The 17042-nt window shown below is 40.3% G+C and overlaps 1 protein-coding gene across 2 annotated transcripts; it reads left to right on the top strand.

Moving 5' to 3' along the window:
* Positions 1–181: 181 nt before the first annotated feature.
* kpna3 (karyopherin alpha 3 (importin alpha 4)) lies at positions 182–16435 on the top strand. 2 transcript variants are annotated; one of them, XM_046404110.1, is made up of 17 exons: positions 185–362; positions 2834–2878; positions 5920–6009; positions 8499–8528; positions 8623–8675; positions 8762–8857; positions 9967–10052; positions 10563–10649; positions 10736–10905; positions 11201–11245; positions 11407–11538; positions 11693–11821; positions 12509–12613; positions 12901–12972; positions 13303–13465; positions 13726–13820; positions 13929–16435. In XM_046404110.1, exons 1-17 carry the CDS (start codon positions 294–296, stop codon positions 14025–14027), a joined length of 1566 nt encoding a protein of 521 aa, XP_046260066.1. In that variant the 5' UTR covers positions 185–293; the 3' UTR covers positions 14028–16435. The 2 variants fall into 2 exon arrangements, 1 of the variants encoding a protein (XP_046260066.1); XR_006844695.1 differs by lacking the exon at positions 13929–16435 and having other exon boundaries at positions 182–362; positions 13269–13465.
* The last annotated feature ends 607 nt before the right edge of the window (positions 16436–17042 follow it).

Genomic DNA, 17042 nt, shown 5'->3' on the forward strand with positions numbered 1-17042 from the left:
TTATGTTTTCTGGTCGGTTCTCTCTGTATCAAAAATACGATTGATCCGGACAGCTTTCACAGGCGAGGTTGCTGTGGTTATTAAGACGAAGGTGAATTTATTATGACTGCGTCGAGGAAGCCCTAGAAACCAGGACGGCCCATGCAGGAGGTATGCATTAACTCCTCCCCTCTCTCTGCGTCCTGTTACGTCCTCCCCCTCTCTGCAGCCAGCAGCAGCACAGGAGCTGCCGTACCTCGTCTTACACGGAGGATATCCCAAAAGCCGGAGTAACAGCAAAACCCCATACAGTCATGGCAGAAAACGCCGGCTTAGAAAACCACCGCATCAAGAGCTTTAAAAATAAGGGACGTGATGTCGAGGTGAGCTGACAAATAAATGCGAGCTTAAATATCAGAAATCGAGTTAGTTTAACGTAGAAAATGACAGTCTTTGGGCCTCGTTGGGGAGCCTGGCCCCGGCTGCAGCTGCCAGCCAGCTAGCTAGTTAGCTAATGTAAGCTATCGTGAAGAGTTCGCCATCAGAAGTGCTTATTGGCCTATCTTGATAACGGTACATTTCCCCCGTAAATAAGCGAATGGGGTTACCATTATCTAGCTAACACGAAAATCCAGAAGTTAACGTTTGTGAAGAATAGATAGTATCACAGTTTGACCGAGTAATTGGGAGAATTAAGGACAGGCGATGTTGCTGTCAGTGCCAGCTAACATTAACTAGCTAGTTGGCTGGACACCGGTCGCAGGCGAGGCTGGGCCTGGCCGGCACCATAATCTTGACATTTGCTATGCTTTACAGCCAGTTGACCTGAAGTAATGCCAGTGCTAACGAGCGAACGTCACTTAAATGCATCGCTATTAGCCAAGCGTCAATTCTTGTAGTTTGAAATACATGGTTGTTCCACATCCACCCTAACCAAACATTGCCCCTCCTTGTTAGCTTGCTAACGTTGTCAAGCAAATAGCTAGCATGTAATGCCAGGTGAGCCAGCTAAACTGAGCTGTTAGCTAAGCCACTGAAACAGTTCGCTGAATGGTGGTGATGGCATGACCTTAGTTTTACGATTTACTTTGATGTGAAAAGTAGCAAATGATTGAGCAAATTGATGACAAAAACCAGTTAATAGTAATGAATTCATTGTTTAATTTGGATCTGTCAAGGGGAGAAAAGCACGTTAGACTTGGATAACATTGAGCTAGCATTATCATTAATTATAACTTGCTCTGACGCTCTAATGTTATTTCACATTTTTAAAAATAGGTATATTTTAATATTTTTTTTACAGATGGACATTGCTATATTAACGTAAATGTATGGCTTTACTAGCAGTTCATGTTCTAGAAATCACCACCGGTATGCTGTGTGTCCTACTGGCAAATTGACTGCCATCCAAGACGCTGCGTATTGCAGCATCATTCAACTAACAAGTCTAATTATAATATATCTCAGTGACACCATTTGTCTGTAATACTCATTGACATGATGACCAAACCATTTGGTAAAGGCTGAGTTCAAACAGGCTATAGTTAACGGTGTTGGACTGAAGGAAGGAGTATTTAGTCTAATATTCAGGCTTGCTTGAGTTACATACATTATATATATATGTAATGTATAAAATTGCTGCTCAGCCCTAGGTTTGACCAACAAGGCTTGAAAATGGCCCTTCAATATCCATCCATTGAACTTCACTGTCAGCCACCCATTTGCACAGATTGATGTCTCATAGGTGGTTGTTTTGAAACTTAGAGTCAGTGTGACAAGCACATGGCTACTATGACAGACACACTTTGCCAAGTGCATTCTTGATGCTATTTCAGGCATCTTGGATGTCTGGGTCCTCTTAAGAGCCTTTCCATGAATTTGAGTATTCTTAAATGGATGACTCAGACTACAGCAGGAAGAAAGTGCCAGTTTGGGTTTTATTTATTTAGGTCAGGCACAACAGAGTGCTCTTCATGTCTGACATCATAAGGAACAGCTTTAATTTGCAAAGCAATAAAGTCCGACATGACTCAGTTTGTAAGTACCTCTTTTGTTTTTGCGGGTATGGTATATTGTGTTTGTGGTTCAAATGTCAAATATTTGTTAACCTGAAATGTCATATATTTCTTGACCTGCAAAATTACAGATTTTATTTTTGATTAACTGTGGTGCTTTTATAGTCTATAGCAAGTTTGTTTTCAGAGGCTTATATTCTTTGTTTTAGAAACTGCTGATATTTTGGGTTTAGCAGACAAAATCTGTAAAATTAAACCAATGTAAATCTACTGGGCTGCATACGTGGTTCTTGGAAGTCTGGCTTTTCTGGTCTATCGTATTTCGATGCTCTGCTGTCTGTAAAGGACGTTTTTGTTTGGGTCAGTGTAGTGGCATTATTGTTGTTTTGCAGGGGTTTGGAGATACCACTCTGCTCTGCAGCCTCCTGAGTTATGACTGTCCCAGATTACGCAAGAGGCTATTTAGGAAGGCAACATGAACCTCTTCAAACAGTCACAAGATCTTAGTCCATCTCAAACTGTTCAGGATGAACTGGAAACCCAACATATTCACAAATACAGCAATTAGTTACTGTCTTTAATTGCTAGTGGCGTGTTGGTGATGGCTTCTGTTTTTAGAATTTGGTTACAGATTTATGCCTAAATTGATAAAGTCATCAGTCATTGCAAGAAGTTATAAGATGCCAAATTTAAGTAGTTTATTAATAAGGCGTGATCTAATCTAATGGGAAAAACATACAATTGAATGTCTGTTTAATGCCATTGCAATTGAATTTCTCAAGTGTCAATAAACAAATGATTTATCATTTATTGTTTTTCTTGTTGTTTCTTTGTTGCAGACTATGCGAAGACATCGAAATGAGGTGACGGTTGAGTTGAGAAAGGTGAGAAAAGATGCACCATCTGTCTACACACACATACACCAGGCCTCAAAGTATTGAGTCTGTCTGTCTACGATTCTAGACAAGTGGAGTTGGATGCATTGAGGAAATTCAGGCAGAGTTGTGAGGAGGCAACTGTATGGTGTTTTCAAAATAGTTAGGAAATAAAAGCTGTAAATTAGTGCAGAGTTGGATGTTCAAATTTATAGAATCTCACAACATTAATTCGCTTAATTCATTATTAATTTCAAAAATATTGCTCAGGCCCAAATTAAAGTGAAACATTTGTCATGAGAACTGTTGCAAGCTATGTGCTTCTGATTTCCTTCCATACTTCCTATACCGATCTGTCAGTTCTGTTTTGAAGCACAGCTGTGTAAGTTCCTCTTACCCCAAAGTTATTAATTGCAACCCCAAATATTTTGTATTTGTTGGTCCATCGGTATTTAAGGTTCCTTTCAGACGTTTTTTTTTTATCTACTAATTTAATGGTGGAAATTACTATTCCCTTTAAAATTGCAATTCATATCACAATTGCAACATGTCAGAAAAGTTAATGGATAATGGATATCCAAATAATGGATAGGCTCATAATAGGACATTCAGATTAATTTTCTGCCAGCTGTTGGTCATTTATACTTGAAAGCCAACTATACTTCTAAAAATGGTTTGATGTTGACAAACTCTGTTGTCACTTACTTCAGTAATTTCAAGTAGGCTATACAGTTAATAGTTAAGTTTGTTTCTTTGCCTTGGAAGCCATCTTTGGCTCAGCATTTATGGTACAGACTCATGACCCATGCAGCAAGCATGTTAAACAACAGTTGAGTTTCATTTTGTCCTTAGGTTAACAGATAAGATTAAGATTAAGACTAATTAGTCAGTTTATCTGCTTTTTATCAAGCTACATCTCATGCCGTTACTGCACAATAGTCTGTATGGTGTATATCTGTTCCAGGAAATTCCACTTGCAAACCAAAAACTGCTTTTCTGAGATGTTGTAATGCAATCCACGAGTAGTTTTATTCATTATACAATAAAATAGATTGTTTATTGAAATTGCTTGTCACAGGGAAAAATGAACTTCAGTGGAAGTGGAAGCTCATTTTTCTGTACTTGAATTTTCTCGATTGTTGGCCTCAATTTAACTGCCTAAGTCTATGACCCATGGAAATCACAAGCTGCATGCATCCTCTCATTTTCGTCTTCACTCTGATCTCCTGTAAAACTCATGCATTGGACTGGTGTTAGTTCAGCGATTTGCTTTATACATATAGAATTGTGCTTCTGCTGCTTATGGTGGCATTGTCCAAAGATATTTGGTGGATTAAGTTTGATCCAAACAGACATGATTATGTTGATGTATGCATTTATTTTTGCTGCTGTCATCAGCAGTGACCTCATCAGTGAACACAAGTGAGCCACTGGCAGCCATGCATGGACATGCATTATCACCACCACCGCTACCACCATGTGATACACCTTGAACAACTCATTAACTAACCTTTTCTTTACATTACTACATGTTGTGATGAATCGTCTGAGGTTATGTTAGTATCATTTTCACTTGATTTACACTCTAATACAACCATGACTACATCCTGCAGAGGGCCCATAATCTGTTCATTTGTAGTTGCTGAGCTATAATCCATTAAACCATAAGTGTTTTTGCAACAGGGGATGTTTAAGACCATGCAGATTTCTTCCAGGGCTGTTATAATAAAAGAAAAACCTCACCTTGCAAATACAAGCCATGTTGAATATTATTCTAATTTGTGAATATAATCATACTTTCTGTAGGCAAACAAGTCTCCAGAGTCAGAGGGAACTGAACCTAGTGTCTGGTGCGATGTTTCTTTTCTGTCTGGTTAGAATTGTGAGCATAATCTCAGATGGAAATAGAAGCTTAAAAATATTCACCATTCAGATCATCGTAGTTTGTGAGCAGATCGTCAAGATGCTGCTTGGTAATAGAGTTAACTTCTGGATTCCAGTTGTTGTTGCAAAGATGTGTATCATAGATAGGAATCACTCAGAAGCAATACTGTTTTCAGACAACAGTAATGTTTTTATTGGAAATTGTGAGCCTTAAAAATTTTAATATAGTTTAACAGTACATTTTTATACTGTTTTCTTTCTTCCTGATGCTGATTGTGATACCTGAACTTTGCATATTGGCAGCTCCAGTACCAGCATGTCAAACATATATATGTCACCATTATTATTATTATTTTGTAGCAGGTGTATACTTTGTTAAGGCTGTGCTTGGAGTTACACAAGTCCTTTGCCATTCATGGTCATGGGCTACTTGTGCATTTAAAAAAATCTGTCTTTCCTAATAAAGACATTATATGATTACAGATCACTGCATAGACTTGTGTACTCATCAATACCTAATCCAGCATTTTAGGCAGTATTGGAGACATTTCTGGTGCTTGTATCAGAATGTCCCTAATTCCTTCCCAGCTCTTTGCTTCCTTCCTTACTAGTCTGTTGAAGGGCAAGAGTGTTGAAATCTAGTGTCACTGTTATGGAGTGCTGAGGTGTTCTCAAGTCTAGCACATTCCATTTAGTTGGATCAGAGCAGCAAGAAGCGCACCACTAGCTGATTAGTCATCAGTGACGCACATCAGCATGATGCACAGGAATGTAGGGCAAGGGAATCTCCTCCTACCACTGACTCACATGCCCTGTAAATTGAGGGATGTGTGGGTCTTTCTGTGTATACATGTGTGTCCCTGTATTTCAATGTGGAACGAATGTGTGTTTGCTTTATTTGGAGGGGGGTCAGTGTACTTCAAAGATAATTTTATGTTTGCTTTGTGGACCGTCCTGGAGACAAATTTCACTGACTTAACCACCAAGAGTGGGTTTTCTAACATGTAGGGTTTGCTCCTGAAAGTAAAAGTTTGGGAGAGAGAGATGAGTATTTTTTGAGGTAGGCCTTGATTCGCTGTGACTTTAAGAAACCATGAATGTTTTAATGAAGACTTTCATCCCCTCCCCTCATTGCTTTTCTGTCTTTTTTTCCCCCCTCGTGTCAGAACAAACGAGACGAACATCTACTGAAGAAGAGAAATGTCCCACTGGAGGAGAGTCTGGAGGACTCTGATGTCGACTCAGACTTCAAAGGAGTAAGTGTGGGTGTGTGCTTATATGAGAGCGATGCCGTTGAGACTGGACTGTCTGGATATCAGGTCAGAAGAGTTAAAATCAAGAGGGCAAAATCAGTGGTATGTTTGGAGGTGTATTGGTGTATGTTTGGAGGCTGCAACTACTTGTTTGTGGTTTTAGTGAGTTTATTTTGTCATTTTGTTTACCTTGTTTAGTGTTCAACACCGTAAAGAGCTCCTCAAAAAAGAAGCCATCTTGATCGCCCCCTGGTGACTGGCTGCAGTATAGGTCATAAATCCTGCCCCCTCCAATGTTAGCAGATGGGTCGTGGGCCAAATTAAAAACTACGAGAACATGTCTGATACATTTTTCCTCAAGATGGTTTCTGTTAGTTGTTATCACACTGATGTGGATTCAGTTTTTCATTTTTCTGATAAATTTGGTTTTGCTTGGTTATCAGGCAATAAAAACAAGGTGAAACATCATGTTTCACAGGATGGGTGTATGGGTGGGAGCTCGATACTGTGTCTTTACTGCACAATCACCACTGTGCAGACTGTGGCGCTAAATGACATCACCAGGATGGCAGTGCTCATATATTTGTATTTTGGCTCCATTTTTGTGTAGTGAGAGGTCCCTCTTTATACACAGTGAATGGTTCAACAAATCTGCTTGATTAAAGTCTTAGTCTTAGTTTTATTTGTTATGCGTTATCAAATAATAATACAGACTACAGTTAATTGTCATGTTCAATCTAATCTTGTATTTCTACAAATGAAATACCATCAGCGTCCAGTCTTTTGGATTGGCAAAATCTGATGCCAAATGCCTAAACTAAATTCAATTTTTTCCAATTATTTCTGAGTGTTTAAAATCTGTGGCTATTGATCCAGAACTTTGCTGCTCAGAATGCAAAAGTATTTGGACACCTGTCCATTACACCAACAGGGAATTAAATGACATTGTATTCTAAACACATAAACAACTTTACAGCTACAACAGCTTCCACTCTTCTGGGAATGCTTTCCACAAGATTATGGAGTGTTTTTGTAGGAATTTTTGCACATTCATGGAGTAGAGCATTTGTGAGGTCCGGCACTAATGTTGGTCGAAAAGGCCTGGATCACAGTATCAGTTCCAGTTCATCCCAAAGGTATTGAATGGGCTTGAGGTTGGGGCTCTGTGTGGGCCAGTCAAGCTCTTCCACACCAAACTCATTCAGCCATGTCTTTATGGACTTTGCTTTGTGCACTGGGGCACAGTCATGCTGGAATCGAAAAGGGCCTTCCACAAACTGTTGCCACAAAGTTGGAAGCATAGCACTGTCCAAAATGTCTTGGTATGCTGAGGATTTAAGATTCCTTAAGATTTCCCTTCATTAGAAGTAAGGGTCCGACCCTTGAAAGCAGCCCCATAAAGAGCTGTATCTGGATACTTTTGTCTATATAATGTAATTTCAGCCTGTCTTCCTGTTTCTCTTCATAATGTAATACGCTGTATGTGGGCGTAGTGCAATAATGTGCTGTCCAAAACATCTCTAAAGCCACTGACTTCTGATGATGTTGTTTTAGTGGATGAATGAAATGAGGAGAATATCCTGCAGAGTAAACCAATCTGCATTTTAATCACAAACTGAAGTTTGAGTCCTAGTGTGGCCCAAAGCGGCATCAATGAGAAAGGAAATTTAGAGCACAGATCAAAAACTGGGTGACTGTGTCATGACACATCCAAGCTGTTTTTATCCCATGTTCTTATTACCTTGTTATGTGAGTTTTTTTGTCTTAGACACAGACACCCTGTCAAAGCTTCATGGGTGCAATGATTGAAAGCTAATGCTATTACTGTTAAAATGTAGGGGTTTGTCTTAAAATTTGTTAGTGGCAGAAAGCCAAAATATCAATTTGACACAAAAACAAAGTAGCCTGGAAGTTGGGTGAGACTTCCATGTGATTTGTTCTTTCAGCACTATTGGATGTTCAGAGTCACAAGCATAAACACTCCAGGGAGAAGAGAGATTGCAGCTCATCGTAATTCACTTCATCTGTTTCAGTTGAAAGCCACAAAGTATATTCTTTTATTCTGGATTACTAATTTTCATGTCAAAGATGCAGTGGGCAAGGTCTTAAGTCTCAGTGTAAACTTATCAATTTAGCATGTGTACATAAATATTATGTGTTGTGCTGTGATTGCATGTCAGTTGTTGAAATTTTTTTGTTTGTTTTTAGTTAGTTTTCTCAGTTATGCTGAAAAAGTCACCTCTGTTTGGGTTTTTTGTCATTTGACTCCTCCGCACATACTACATTGTGAAAATAATACCTGAGCAAAATGAGATCAAAATGTTTACTTGTTAGACTACATGTACCGTAATGACCTAAAGTACAGGCTTGGACAGGTTACCAGTCAGGCGTCTCTACTCAGCTGTTGGAGTGGCTTCCTTCAATCATAGCATGTGATTAGCAAAGTGTGACTACAGCTGTTCTGATGTTCATTTCTGTGTCTCTTTGTGCAGCAAAATGTTACACTTGATGCCATATTACAGGTAAGATTTTGCATCATTCAAGCCTTCCATTACACATTAAGATGTATCTACAACAACCAACATTTATTGTGGCTTTCACTCTTTATCACTACAGAATGCTACCAGTGATAATGCAGTCATCCAGCTCAGTGCTGTACAGGCAGCCAGGTGAGGGACTGACTGGACACTCGCAAAAATACACCATCTGTTTTTTGTGTATGAAGCTCTTGAGATTTTTTTTCTGTCCTTTCCAGAAAACTGCTCTCAAGTGACAGAAACCCTCCCATTGATGACTTGATAAAATCTGGGATCCTGCCCATTTTAGTCAAATGCCTGGAGAGGGACGACAAGTAAGAGTGCATCCAAAAACAGTTTGTGTTTGTCACCAGTGTTCTTTTTCTCCAATGGGATGAACTGAGTGTTCTAGTTGTTGGACTGCTGTGATGGATTACTGAAGCTGCTACAACAAGTGTCTGCTGCAACAGAGGCTTTGTGTGCATGAGAGTGTGTGCATCCTACCGTGTCCACACGTGAGAGTGTGTGGAGGCGCACTGGGCAGTTGGCTGGTCTTCTCAGTTTAGGCCAAGCCAAATATAACAGCATTCCTGTCTCCCGGAGTTCCCCAATTCCCAGGACCTTGTGTTCACCGAGTGGTGGGGGTGGTGGTGGGGTGAATAGTTGGGGGTGGAAGAACTTGTAAGGAAGAAATTGTAAGAATTTTACCGTGGCGACCAGCAACAGATAATGCATTCTGTTAAGATCTAAGACCAGCTTATGTTGGACCTTTCTTTTATTTTTGAGATCATGCAGAATATAACGCATGAGCACCGTCGAGAAAATAATTGTGTACTCTGTTGCTCTAGCATAGTGGCAGAAAGCCAGGCCAGCTCAACCTAATCAAATAGTGAGGTCACAATGACATGTACAACAGGAAAGCGAGCACTATCTTACAGAGTGCACCACACCCTGTTTCACATCCCAGCTATAGATTAAGAAATCAATGGGAACTGTAGATCATGGTTGATTGCCTGATGAAATATTTAGTGGGGTAGACAGACTGACCACCCTGTGCCTGGATTTATTAGCATTTGGCTGGTGGGTGGTGTGAGGATCACTTGGAATGGTGCAAATTCTATTATTGTGTGTTTCATCATTTAGAAACCAATAATGGAAAACTTCACTCTGTACTGACGAGTAACAAGCTTTGGATTAAAATAGGCTTGATGTTGTAAAAGACCAAAAATAGACAGGTGTACTAGGTGCTTGGGAGGAAAAAAATAAAAAAAATAGCCTTGAAGAACACGCATTAACAGCTGGGAATTCAGGAAGTGTTCATGTCAGTATTAGGTTTTATCCCCGCCCCCTTTTCTGTCCCACACTGCTGTGAAAACTAAATTAGCTTTCCTTGTGTCTTTAACTGTTTTTCCCCCCTAACTATTGTTTTTTCTTTGTCTCACAGCCCGTCTCTTCAGTTTGAGGCAGCATGGGCTCTGACCAACATTGCCTCTGGGACGTCAGCACAGACTCAGGCTGTGGTTAAATCCAGTAAGTTGACCTCACATTCCGCCTCCTCCCTGCAGTTTCTGTTTGTGTACTGTCTGCAATCTGCCGCGCTAGCTAATTTATTTGTTTTTTCACGCAATGGGGCAATGAATTATTGTTTTCGGACAATGTTTTTATTAGATAACGGTGCACTCTTATTTTGAAACAACGTCAACATGTCTGGACAGTAGAAACCATGATCAGCGTTCATGAGATTAAATGGCTGTTACAGAGATAGCATAAGTTAGAGTAGAACCGTGTACATTAGTTGTGTGGATTTAATTTTGCATTTCCATTTTGGCTGCTTGAAAGGAAATCTTTTAATACCTTTGAAATGCTCTGAGTGTCAAAAACAGGGTTGACACAGGTGTTCCAGATTCCTTGAGTTACTAAATATTTGTTATTACCCACTTGGATTTAGATTAGCAACATGAATTGTGACAGCTCGTCACTTGATTTGCACAGTCTGTCACCATGGACAGGTTTTTGATGCACTGATGTTTGTGTGTCCAGATGCAGTGCCCCTGTTCCTGCGACTGCTGCACTCTCTCCACCAGAACGTATGTGAACAGGCTGTATGGGCTTTAGGGAACATTATAGGTGAGTAGCAGTCATCTAATTGAAGTGTGCAAATGCTTTGTAGCACATGTTCAAAGTTATGTTGACCTCCGCCCCGTCCTGTCCAGGTGATGGTCCGCAGTGCAGGGATTATGTCATCTCCTTGGGTGTGGTCAAGCCTCTTCTTTCGTTCATCAACCCATCAATCCCCATCACCTTCCTCCGCAATGTTACCTGGGTCATTGTTAACCTCTGCCGCAACAAGGATCCACCACCGCCCATGGAGACCGTGCAAGAGGTGTGCATGTGTGTACATGTGTGTGCAGGCTTTTCAGATGGATGCGTTGCAGCTGTTTCACTGCAGGCTGAGTCACACAGGGCTTTTGCAGCGTCTTTTCAATAACCAAATCAGCTTCATCACCCAGGAGAATTTCTAACTATAAAGCTCTTTTTGCGACATTTGAAGTCTGGGTTTGATGGCTTCTTTCTTTTTTTTTTACCTTTTCACTCTGCTCCTTTTTTTTCTTCATTTGATCCATCTACTCCTCTGCCTACATCCCTCCCACTCACAACCTACTTTTCTTTCCCCGCAGATTTTGCCCGCCCTCTGTGTGCTAATATATCACACCGATATAAATGTAAGTATCAGAGTGAAAGGTGATTGTCCCAGTCATTTTTATTTACTGATATTTATGAATTTATAAAGAAGATTTGCTTGCTTTGTGCTGTCAGCATTCCATTTTTCTGACAGCATAGTTACTTTACTGGCCTCACAACTTTCATGTGTCTTTGTGTTTAGATCCTAGTAGACACAGTGTGGGCTCTGTCCTATTTGACGGACGGGGGCAACGAGCAGATCCAAATGGTCATTGATTCTGGAGTCGTTCCGTTTCTTGTGCCTCTCCTCAGCCACCAGGAGGTCAAAGTTCAGGTGGAGACTTGATTGAATTAGCCTTTGTCTTTTGTCCACAGTAAGATGACCATTTCAAAATTCTGTTCTCAGTGAATTAATGAAGCAAAGTAATTTCTTGTTTTTTCTTTCTTTCTTTTTTGTTTTATTTTCCTACTTTGTCTTCAAACTGCAGACGGCAGCACTGAGGGCGGTGGGTAACATTGTGACGGGTACAGATGAGCAGACACAGGTTGTGCTCAACTGTGACGTCCTCTCACACTTTCCCAACCTGCTCACACACCCTAAAGAAAAGATAAACAAGGTATCTCCGCCTTTATGTCGTTGTCTCTTTAGGTGTTATATTCAGTTAGTCTGACTTTTTTGTGGCTTAGCATGGATATAGGAGTAATGTGTCTGAACCTTGAGAACTACAGTCAAGTCTATGACATTTATGAGAGCTATCTGTTTCACTGTCAGGAAATCTAATATATCTGGAGGAGGTTTGATATTGTATGTATTCCCTTATTTAACCACTGCAGTAGAGTTTGCAGGGATTTTTGTTTGTTTTTTAAAAAGCAAAAGTAATGTTTATTGTGATACATATGATCAATGATTGTCTGTTACACTGCAATGCATTTTTAATCAAAAGATTTTAAGAGGGAACAACATCTGACTGGTTTTCATGTTTATTTATTTATTTATTTTTTAGAAACATATACACAAGGGTTAATAGAGAACTGCTTCACATCAACCTTTATTGTAACAAAGGTTCAAGAAAGAAATGTTAAATTGCTGTAACCAGGTTAAAGATGTATGGGATTGGACGGTAACACCAGAATTACTGCTCTAAATTCCAAAAACAGTGTTGTATGCCAGTCCTCTGCGTTATTACTTTTTTAACAGCTAAATGAGAAAAATGTAATGTAAGAGTAGAGAGAAGTGTTCTGTATTGTCTGTGTCGGGGAGAAGGAGTGCCGGTTTTCACCCTTTGCGATCGCTCTGTTTGTAGGAAGCAGTCTGGTTCCTCTCCAACATTACAGCTGGGAACCAACAGCAGGTCCAAGCTGTGATCGATGCTGGCCTGATTCCTATGATCATTCACCAACTGGCTAAGGTTTGTGCACGGTGGAAGAACACGAGAGAAATTCCTTCAGCTTTACGTTCTCTCTTCTTTATGTTCAGGTTTCTTAACAGATGGTATCAGACTTAAAATTTGGTAATTTGGTAAAATTTGGTGATAATGTTGGTGTTAAGCGTATGTAGCTTGAGGCAACAAAACTCTTGATAAATGAATTAACACCGAACGCAAACAGGACAGATTTTTCTGTGTGCTTTGGCGTTGTGCTGCTGTAGAAAAGAGTGGCTATGTTCACATCCCGGTGACAGACTGTCTCTCTACAGGGTGACTTTGGCACTCAGAAAGAGGCAGCATGGGCCATCAGCAACCTTACCATCAGTGGTAGGAAAGACCAGGTGAGCTGGGCTTTGGGACCAAATCTAGAACTTGTTTCAATTCATGCTTTGAGGGGTGTATTTTTTTCTATTTATTTGACAGGGGAGGTTTTTTTTTTTTTTTTTTTTCAAACTGTCCCTACCTATATGTGATTTCATATAATATTCTACAATTTCAGTACCTCCCCTTTTCACACTTTTTAAGGAATCGTCACTATCCATATTAGTGAAGGATGAAACTAGGTGTTGTTGACTTGTTTGCATGTAAAGGAGTGCAGTGACAACCCTTGTAACCATGTACCTATGTTGTAATCAAGTATGGATGTGGTGTGTATGTGTGGGTTTGTGTAGGTGGAGTTCCTGGTGGAGCAGAATGTCATCCCTCCGTTCTGTAACCTGCTGTCTGTGAAGGACTCCCAGGTGGTGCAGGTTGTCCTGGACGGCCTGAAGAATATCCTCATCATGGCAGGAGATGAAGCCAGCACCATTGCAGAGATCATAGAGGAGTGTGGAGGTCTGTATCTGGCTGATGGTTTGCAGTACATCTCAGTCTGCTCTTTTTATTTGTACTAGTCAGTCACTAGTTTTTCATTTGTATTTTTTTTTCTTTTTGGTAAATTAATGCATTTTTTGAAATGACTAGATTATTTATGTAAGTAAATATAATTTTCCATCTCCATCATCATCCATCATCCGTGAGATTTACTACAGTAGTCAGTTCCTGCTGTTAAGAACAGAAGAAAGGGTATGTTTTTCATTGTTTTGATTTTTCAGGTTTGGAGAAGATAGAAAATCTGCAACAGCACGAGAATGAGGATATCTACAAACTAGCCTTTGAGATTATCGATCAGTACTTTTCAGGAGACGATGTAAGTTATCCACCAGTGATTTAACACCTCAGAGTTTTTATTTAGTGCATCCGTCTCGGTCAGTAACTTGCTGTGCTGTGATCTCCCAATATTGTCTGTCCTTTTCAGATTGACGAAGATCCCAGTTTGATCCCCGACACCACTCAAGGCGGGACCTTCAACTTTGATCCAGCTTCCAACATGCAAACAAAGGAGTTTAATTTCTAAAAGCCAGGATGTTTGGTTCAACCAGCTGCACGGGTACTCTGTAATCACCCCAGACATTCATCCATCTCTCCTCTAGCCTGGCAACCTGGTACCGAAGGATTTACTTAGCATCACTTCAACATGGAAACTCACCAGTGAAGGATTTGCCCACCCCCGTGTCTGCACTGCGGGATGTTCTTTTGTTTTTGGGGGGGTTTTTTGTTTTTGTTTTTTTTTTTTTTTCCTTTTTAAAATGGTCATCCTTCACCAAACATGGCAACCCTACATAGGAGTCCTGGTCATTCAACAGGCACCAACACCATCTGGCAACCAGCATCAGGAGGATTGCCAGTATTATCTGCCAGTGCTTCAAATATCACACAAAAATAAAACCAGAAGGAAGGAAAAGCCTTCATGGCAAGATTAAATTGCCAAATGTCAAGTCTTCATGAAGACAAAAACACAAGCACATTTTCAGTCACAAACATATACACACTTTTTGACACTTAAAATTTGTGTGCATACTTCTGTTAGAAACCATCATATCACTTGTGGGGAAGAAAATACTGCTGTTTGTTTGTGGTTTATTTTTGTGCTTTCCCTCCCCTGGATTGTCCTCTGGTGTTACTTCACCCACGCACACGCACGCTAACATACAAGTACACACACTGACACACTTAGTCACACGGATTCCCGATGGCTGGGCACCCAAATAACCCTCTCTCGCACAGTTTAAAGAGTTAATCCCAGAACTAAGCCATGATTATCCACGGACCCCCGATGCCCTCCCAGGAGAGTCCTGGGGCAGGTGGAGGGGTGAAAGGGCTCTAAGGCAAAAAGAGGACTCCGTGGCAAACTGACTGATGGGACTTCTGACTCAGTGACGTCACCTTTTTTTATGTGACCTCTGTTGAATTATCAAGTTTGCTTAAAAAAAAAAATCATCAAAAATGTGAAGAAAATGCCATAATTTTTTTTTTTTTTTTTTTAAAAGTTCAGTACATACAACTGTAAGACCTGCTAACTGCCTGCTTCTGATTCAGCAGAGTGACAACAGTCTTGTGTTTTCATGGATGTGAATACCTGTCACAGGAGGAAGCACCTGTAGGTGAAGGCGCAGAGACTTAAGAGAAGAGGAACTTGTCAGCTGTAGCGTTTATCCCCCCTACAGGATGTCCATTTCTGCGGCAGGAGCTCGGTCACGTCCTGTGATGCAGTGAACTTGTTTGCTTGGGACTCCCCTGTAATGTGAAACTTGGGAACGGGGGATTTTAAACAAACAAAAAAAGAAAAAACCTTGAGCTCAAAAATCGACCTGAATTGCTTATCTTGACCTTAAGCTTATTTTAATTCCTTTAAATTCTCTCTTCAAAAAATATTTTAGGTTGATGTTTCAGCTTCTCCAGGTAGAGTCTGTGGAGCTTCCATTTGTTTTTTCTTTTCTTCAGTCTTATGCACACGTCTGGGGGACATGTCTTGATGTCTGCCTGCAGAAAGGGACCTATACTCATCGAAGACTAGACTTATAAAACGAGTCCAGGTCCTGACCTTTACAGTACTTACCTGCTTTCAATGAAGAGGTCACATGTCATCACTAAATTTGAATAATTGTACAAAAATGTGATGTGTATCTCTCCTTGCTGTCTAATGAATATATGAATATATTTACATAAAGCCTGTACAAAGCTGCTGCAGCTGACAGTCATTGGATGGACGATAACCTTACTGTCAAAGATGGCTGGGGAGGGGTTTTTTTTTTTTCTTTTGAAGCAATATTTCTTTGTTTCTTGTTTTTAGTTTTGCATATGTATTGTGATGACATGCAGATAAATTGGAACAGGTTGGGTTATTGTTGTTTTTTTTTTTTTCTTCGTATTGGTGACGGGATGTTTAAAATGTACCGTCCCATGTCCCAGTTGGTGTGCGGGTGCAGGTTCAAGGTGTCAAACTCTGAACCCAACCCTAACCCTGGTCTCGAAGACTTTATGATCCTCTGGTTGGCTGCTAACTACTGAGAGGGGGTCAGAGCGGGGTGGGGGTGCAGGGGAGGGTCACACTGGGGTAAATATTGGGTGGGGTTGTTACAAGCAGCCCAGGCTTGTTTTTGGGACTAGCTGTTTATTACTGAACAAAACTATTGAGAGGGTGTACAGTCCAGAACTAGCAGACTAGACCGAGCCACTTTAAAGATTTACAATTTTGTTGCCTTGTATCCGAATTGGATACAAGCTTATGTTTGTTGCAAGATTTTTACTTGCTAATGAAAAGTTGTTTTAAATAAAATAATAGGAGAAAAGCAACAGACAGCGTTTTGGCCTCTGATTGTTTATATCTTTTTATAAATTTTAGATTGAATTCCTCTCTTTAAGGTGGCTCATTGATGCTTTCAACTCTTGTGCATATTAAAGACAAGAATGAGTTGAAAATCATTGTGCCTTTTGTTTTTCATTTCAACTAAAACTAGGTTTTATTGAAAAGGAAAGATTCTTTAAGCAAGTGGAGAATTTTGAAATGGGAGATGTGGCTACAATAATGTGTGGTCTCCCTGTTGTTGGAGTTTGCCATGGGAATGATCACTGCTGCTCTCTGCTGTTGAGAGTAACTGCTCCCCTCCAATCATATTCACTGAACATTGTAACACAGCATTTCTCCCACTCATTACTTCCCCATCCCGTGCACCACAAACCATCATTGCCATAATTCAGTCGGGGGATTTTGATCTCATCTCACCCTCAGGACATGATCTGTGTTTCTGATCCTAACCAAAATAAACTTGCTGTTTAGCCGTTGGATCCTCCGTGCTTGCGAGTGTTCTGATTCACAATTAGCTCTTACTCAAACTGAAGTTGTATGAGTGTGGGTGTGAAAGAAGCTTTTAACAGGCATGTTTTGTGTGTGAGAGACGAGCACAATTTTTCCTCCTGTGCTCAGGAGATTTTATGCTCCTGAGCTTGTTGAGACTTACATCACTTTCTCTCCATAAATAAGAGTAAATTGACCTCCAGATGTAGTCAAACAGAAATTGTAAGAGCTCTT

This window comes from Scatophagus argus, chromosome 11, assembly GCF_020382885.2.
Source record: "Scatophagus argus isolate fScaArg1 chromosome 11, fScaArg1.pri, whole genome shotgun sequence".
NCBI lineage: Eukaryota > Metazoa > Chordata > Actinopteri > Scatophagidae > Scatophagus > Scatophagus argus.